This window comes from Hyposmocoma kahamanoa, unplaced genomic scaffold (assembly GCF_003589595.1).
Source record: "Hyposmocoma kahamanoa isolate Upper Pololo Valley unplaced genomic scaffold, ASM358959v1 99818, whole genome shotgun sequence".
Lineage (NCBI taxonomy): Eukaryota > Metazoa > Arthropoda > Insecta > Lepidoptera > Cosmopterigidae > Hyposmocoma > Hyposmocoma kahamanoa.
In genome coordinates this window covers 28,924-35,844 of record NW_020656048.1, presented here as the reverse complement: position 1 = coordinate 35,844, position 6,921 = coordinate 28,924, and the positions used below count along the sequence as shown (strand labels likewise).

Genomic DNA, 6,921 nt, shown 5'->3' with positions numbered 1-6,921 from the left:
AGGGCTTTCTTTGCATATTGTGGCAAATTGGGAGTTGAACTTTATATTTCGGTAGAGAATCCTCTTTGGTTGAGTTTGAGTGGGTGGGATCTGCGAAGATTTAGAAAAGTCAATTGTTTATGGCGGCCATCTTGACTTTGCCAGATTGGAAAATTTTTGATCCCGGTAGAACCTGACCAGAGTCCTTGACAATTTTTGTTTAAGCCATCTCTGAAGCTTTGGCCGGGCTGTATATGCCGGAGACCAGACCGACTTAAATGTTGCACGTTGCGCTGGTGCACTGCTGTAGCTTTGGACCTGCCATCAGTAGCTGGTTGAGTGAGACACCGGAGCTACCAGGCGCAGAGGGTTCGAATACCGCTCGACGTGTGGTGGTGCTACTGCTATCTTTAAGCATACCATGATGGGGTATGTAGTGTCTATTCGAAGTTACGTTGGGAGAAATTGGTCGCATGTGACCTGCATTAAGATAATCTCTCATGAACTCCATGTAGAGCTCCTTGAGACGACTGTCTTTGCTGAGTTTCCGTTCTAAACCACAAAACCGCTTAAGAGCACTATCAAATGTTGAACCTAGAAGCAGATATCCAGGTTTGAATGGTAAGCGTACGATAAACCTGTCGAAAGAGTCGCGAGAGTGGGTCTCTACAAAATGTTTTTCGCAAAGCAGATCGTCTGGATCCTGTATGACTTTCGTTGGAACCTCCTCTACTTCCCAGAACTTTGTAAGAATGGAATTGAGGTCAACGGTACAAGGCATAGATACAGCTTGATGCGAACCGTAAGATTTCGATGGAGCTCTACCCATCAGAACCCAGCCGAAAATAGATGCGTATGCGGAAGGAAATCCTTCGCTTAAAGAAAATTTGCGTCCATTGAAAATCTGCTTATAGATTTCTACACCTAGGAGCATGTCTATGGGTCCGGGCATCGAGAACTTATCATCAGCCAGCCTAAGATGTCTCCACCTGCCTACCACTTATGGAGCCAGTTGGGTACTAGGAAGATTGCCAGTAATCTGCTTAAGAATAACTGCGGTGGTTACCAATGGGGTACTGCCTGGATTCATTAACGAATGGATGGCACATTGAACGCTACCATTGGTGCGTCGTCCACTAGTTTCTACTAGTCCAAAGAGTACAGAAGGGCAGGAGCGAGGCAATTGTAGTTTCCGTGCGAATGTTTCTGTAATTATGGTGACCTGTGAACCGCTATCTATGAGAGCTCGAACTTTAATAATGGAATTATTGGCGTCTCTAACTCCAACCACAGCCGTGCCCAATAGTACAGTAGATCAACCGTGGATACTATGCACATGGGGCAGTTGTATTGTAGAGCTTAAAGTGGATACAACGGCCTCTGGCTGGGCAGTTGACCTTTGAATAGCATGAGAATTGTTATCTAAGTGTAGCTTAGTATGATGACGGCCATGACAAATTTGACAGCTACTTTTAGATTTACATTGGCTTGCATGATGTGAACGCAGGCAATTAAAACCGATTTGTTATCAATGATAAACTGTTTACAGTCAGCTGGTGTCATCGAGTTGAATTTCTTACAAGAGTAGATGATATGTTCACCTTGACAATATGAACAAGTGTATGGAAGTTTGACAACAAAAGATTTAGATGATGTGTGAGGTTGAGCCGTAATATGGCTGCTTGAATGAGAAGTTGATGATTTGGATCCCATGACAGCTTCCGACACTTTAAGCTGAGTTTTCAAAAATTCAAGTAATTCATCAAAAGTTGAAATGTTATTAGTTGATTCCCGTTGGTGAATCAACTCAAACTTACTCCGTAAATCTGTAGGGAGTTTGCGTAAAATAATGTGTAATAAGATAAAACTTCAAGAATCCGTGTTAAATCCTAGTACCGATAATGCTTGAATATTTTCCTTGAGTGAGTTTACAAGTTTCCTTAAGTTAGCGTTAAGTTGATTTTGATTTATGTGTATATTTTTAATATAGCTTCTAAGCATCTTCTAAGTGTTTATCTGCAATTAATCTTTTATTTTGATATCTCTCTGTTAATAAATCATAAGCAACAGAATAATTACCATCTGAAAGTTCCAAATGTCTTATTAAATTTAAAGGTTCCTTATCTAATGTTGATAATAGGTAATGCATCTTTTGTATACTGGGTAGCTCACGGCTATCATGCACTAAACTATTGAACATTGCTATGTAGTTAGGCCATTCTGCGTAAACACCAGAAAACTTAGGTAATGTTATTTTGGGTAAAACAAAGTGTGTAGGTTTTTGTACCTGTGTTTGTGTTTCATTTAATGTCTGTGGCGGTGTATTGAGTTGAGAAATCAAATCACCTAATATTTGAACGGAATAGTACTTATCGTAAAAACTGGTGTATTGTTTGTCTAATTCTATTTTGAAGTTTTCATCAGAAGACTTTGACAATAAAAAGGAGTACGCTTCATCGAAATGCCGCGGTAGCCGTCTATATCACGATAACGGACCGTAAAGTCATTTAAGGTACTACACACACTTTTAACTTTTACATTTAAGGCTAACAAACCGGGATCTTTATCAGATTGAGCACTCAATTGATTTGCAAGACGATATAAGGAATCCATGAATTTGTCGTTTGCATTCAATTTTATTGTGTACAATGCATGCTTTGAAGTGTCATCCGAAATAGTGTGTTTAACTTTGCTGGATGCCATAATATGATTTCACTTTAAAAGATTAATTTAAATAAGTTTTGTGAATGAATGATGATTGAGTGAAAAAATGATGTTATGATGTGAACTCGTTTACAAATAAATGTCACTTGTCATAGAGTACTGGAATGAATGAAATATCCAAAGTCACAGACAAAAAAATTTTCTATGTTGTAAATTATTGAGCGGAATGAATTGACGATGATTGTCAATTAAACCAAAGATTAATGTTACCAGAGACAATGTCACAAAATGAACGTTTTAACTTGCGTAAAATATGAAAATGAAAATTATCTACCGCCAAATGTAGGAAAATAATTTGAGAACGAAAATGTTTGATAAAAATGTAGATTTGCACAAATGATTACGTAAATGGATTTTGATTAGAGATAATGCGGAGAGGATGGATGAGACAGGACGCAAAGGATCAACGTATTTGGCTCAAAGAACCACGCTATTCGGCTCAAAGGACAATGCTATGACGGGGCCAAAATGGGGTAGGGTGAACGCACTGACTGACTTTGAGTTGTTCCCTCGATATGTCGATGTGTCGGTCGCTGGTGTTTATGCGTATGCCCAGGTGTTAAGGGATTGTCGCGCCGCCCACTCTGATCTCTCACAGACAGATGAGATGCTAAGATGATTTTCCGTAAAGCTGATTTTCCGTATTGCCGTTGAACAATTGCTACGGTGTTATCGCGTCAAAAGCGACCGTTCGCTAGCGCGGCGTAGTTGCAACAGGGCCCGTCAAAACGGGGAATGTCCTACCCTCGAATCAGTGCGTTTTTTTAGGATAGGAATAGAGAGGAAGTGAGTAGATCATTTGTGCATTTGCGAAGATGCCTACGCATCAAATCTGACAAATGTATTAAATTCTATGGAGCTACCTGAATCAAAGAAAATTATAATGCTCACCGCTAGAACTAATAATGATGATGAAAATCCGCTTCTTAAAATTTCTAAAAACATATCGTCATGGTCGATACTTCTCCACTCAGATGTATTCATTTATAGATTTATGAAAGTTTTACCGTATACTAAATTCATTACCGCTGAAGATTTGAAATTTGCAGAAGTTAAAGTAAGTTAAGTCGTGCTGTTTGGAAGAAATTAAAAATATTAAATTAAATAAACGTTGTTCTAGTAGCATTCAGAAACTTATGCTGTTTCCCGATGGCAGCGGTTTAATAAAAATCGGCGATCGACTACGTAATGCGGATCTTAGTTACGAACAACAACACCCGATACTGTTGCCTCGTAAGCACTATGCCGTAGATTTAATAATTCAGCATTATCATCATCGAAATTCTCACACCGGGCCTGTTACACTCATGTCAATTCTAAACTGTTCGCCATGTTATTAAAAATTGTCAATTTTGTTATAGGGAAATCCTAAACCAGTATTTCTGGGTAATATGTATGTCTGGGTAAAGGTAAAGATAGTCAGACAGCAAATTTCAGAGCAGCGGCAAACAAAGTACCACTACTCATCACAAACGTACACACAGATACGAATGAAAATCAGATCAGAAAACGAAGGGGAAGATTGCCTTGGTAAAACTGTCTATAAAAAGAGAAAATTTAGACATAAATTACCAACGTTTTCGGACGATAGCTTTTGGCCCACTGGAAAAGTTTTCCGACGGTTTATTAATTTTAAAAGTAACGAACTCAATAAATCGATCGAGGAGCGGCAAGTACATACATCAATAAATAATGAGTGACCACGTATTGCATGACACCGTCCCGGTTTCTTTGAATTGTAAATCGATTAAGTGCTCGGTGGAAAGTATAAGATCACTTTGTAAAACAGCTGACATTGTTGCGATACAGGAAACTTGGCTCTTGCCTTACGATCTGACGTATTTGGCATCTATAGATGACAATTTCGGCAGCACGGGTACCTCAGCCGTGGATATCTCGACGGGTATGCTTAAAGGTAGGCCGTATGGAGGGTTTGCGTTACTTGGGAGAAAAAGTGTTTTTAACTGTGTGTCAATTGTCCCGTGGGATAACCCCCGTATAGCTGCTATTAAAATGATGCTTAGTGATAAACCCGTGCTAATTATTACAGTTTACATGCCGTTTGATACTAAAAGTAACGAAAGTTTAACGGAATATTCAAACTGTTTAGGTTGTTTGAATGCTATAGTGGCGGACAATGACGTTGAATCTGTAATAATATTAGGGGATTTTTTATGCTAACATAGGCACAGCTTTTTATAATGAACTAATGGCATTTTGTTTAAAGTCAGACTGGTATTGTGCGGATTAAATATGCTAGGGGCTAATTCTGCCACTTATTCGTATATTAATGATATGGACGGTGACAGAAGGTGGCTGCACCATTGTCTGGTTACCAGCGTGGCCAGCACTATGATAACTAAATGTTATGTAAATAAAGATGTGCAATGATCAGATCATTTTCCATTATTTGTGATTTGCAATTTCAATGTAGTTAAAAGTAAGTGTAACTTTCAGCACAGACTCTCAAATTGGGTTTTGTGGGGTGATAGAACACCTGTGCTGGTAGAATTGTACACAAAATTATGTAATGATAGATGAAAATGCGTTGATTTACCCGTAGAACTACAAAAATGTTGTGGTGATTGTTGTAGTAACCATCAACACAAAAACTTAATTAATGAGTTATATAATCAATTTCTCTCAATATTAAGTTTAGCAGCTAGCTCAGCGTATTGTGTGAAGAGACGTCGTCGTGGTAAATGTGTTGCAGAGTGGAATGAACACGTATCCACCACTCATGGTGACGCCAAGGCCAAGTTTATGAAGTGGGAGTGGTACTGTTGTCCTAGGTCTGGACCAGTCTATGATGATATGGTTCAAGTCAAACGTATTTTTAAAGGCAGGCTTAAGTGGTGTCAAAATAACCAAGACCAAATTAAAATGAATAAACTTGCGTCACATCACTCTAAGTCTGATTTCCATAATTTCTGAAAGTCACCAACAAATTAAGCGGACCTAAAGGCCTCCTCGTGAGCGTTGGCGATGTGACTGATGAGCGGGGCATTGCAAATCTTTTCAGACAGCATTTTACTGTTAAGTCACCTCTGGATCTCTCTCGATCCGTGATCGGCGCGGAGTCCTGTCGTGGATTGGTGCCAACCTTAATTAAAGCAAGTGACGTCCGTGTTGCTTTACTTTCAATAAAGAAAGGAAAATCACCGGGATACGATGGTCTCAGCATTGAGCACTTAAGATATGTAGTCTTCCATGTACCCAGGATCCTTGCATTGCTGTTTAATTTGTGTTTGGGACATTCATATTTGCCATTCGACTAATGAGAACGATTGTGGTACCAATAGCTAAGAACAGGACGGGTGACATGTCGGACAGGTCTAACTATAGGCCGGTCTCTCTTGCTACTATAGTGGCCAAGATATTTGACAGTGTGCTCAATTCACACTTAGAAAAACATTTGCAACTGCACGAATCGCAGTTTGGTTTTCAGACAGGCTTATCCACTGAAAGTGCTATTGTGACATTGAAGCATGCTGTCGGGTACTATACTAATAAAAAGACGTCACAGTATACGCGTGTTTCTTGGACCTGTCCAGTGCCTTTGATTTGGTCTCCTACGACATCCTGTGGGATAAACTAAGTGCCACGGGTATGCCTGTGGAGCTAACGAACTTTTTAGGTATTGGTACCGGAATCAAACGAATATTGTAAGGTGGGCGAACAAATTTTCGGAGCCGTATAATTTGGAATGCGGGGTTAGGCAGGGTGGACTAACATGTCCTAGATTATTAGGAAGAGTCCTACGTGTGTGCTTCCTGTACTACTTAAGGGTACTCCGTTAAAAAGGGTTAGCCACTTTAAATACTTGGGACACTATGTTACCGACGACCTCAAGGATGACCTGGATATACAGCGCGAACGGAGAGCACTCTCGGTGAGAGCAAACAAACAAACAAACTGCTGCAGTTAAGATAACATTGTTTAAAGCTTACTGCACACCAATGTACGCTAGCGCTCTGTGGAAGAACAGCTACACTTAGTGCTCTCGGAATGCTCTGTGCGTGCAATACAAAAACGCCTTCAGAACGCTGTTGGGGCTGTCACGTTTCTGCAGTGCCTCAGCCATGTGCACTGACACGCGCGTAGATAGTTTTACGGCTGTTGTACGTAAAAAGTCGGCGTCGCTACTGAAGAAAATACGTGACAGTTCCAATCTTAATACATAATACAAAATCCCTGGTAAAAGTACTAACATAGTTT

The 6,921-nt window shown here is 39.9% G+C and overlaps 1 protein-coding gene across 1 annotated transcript; it reads right to left on the bottom strand.

Annotated features, from left to right (window-relative positions):
- Nucleotides 1-253: 253 nt before the first annotated feature.
- LOC113239292 lies at nucleotides 254-931 on the bottom strand. The gene has a single exon (XM_026476212.1). It carries the CDS (start codon nucleotides 929-931, stop codon nucleotides 254-256), a length of 678 nt encoding a protein of 225 aa, XP_026331997.1.
- Between the last annotated feature and the right edge of the window lie 5,990 nt (nucleotides 932-6,921).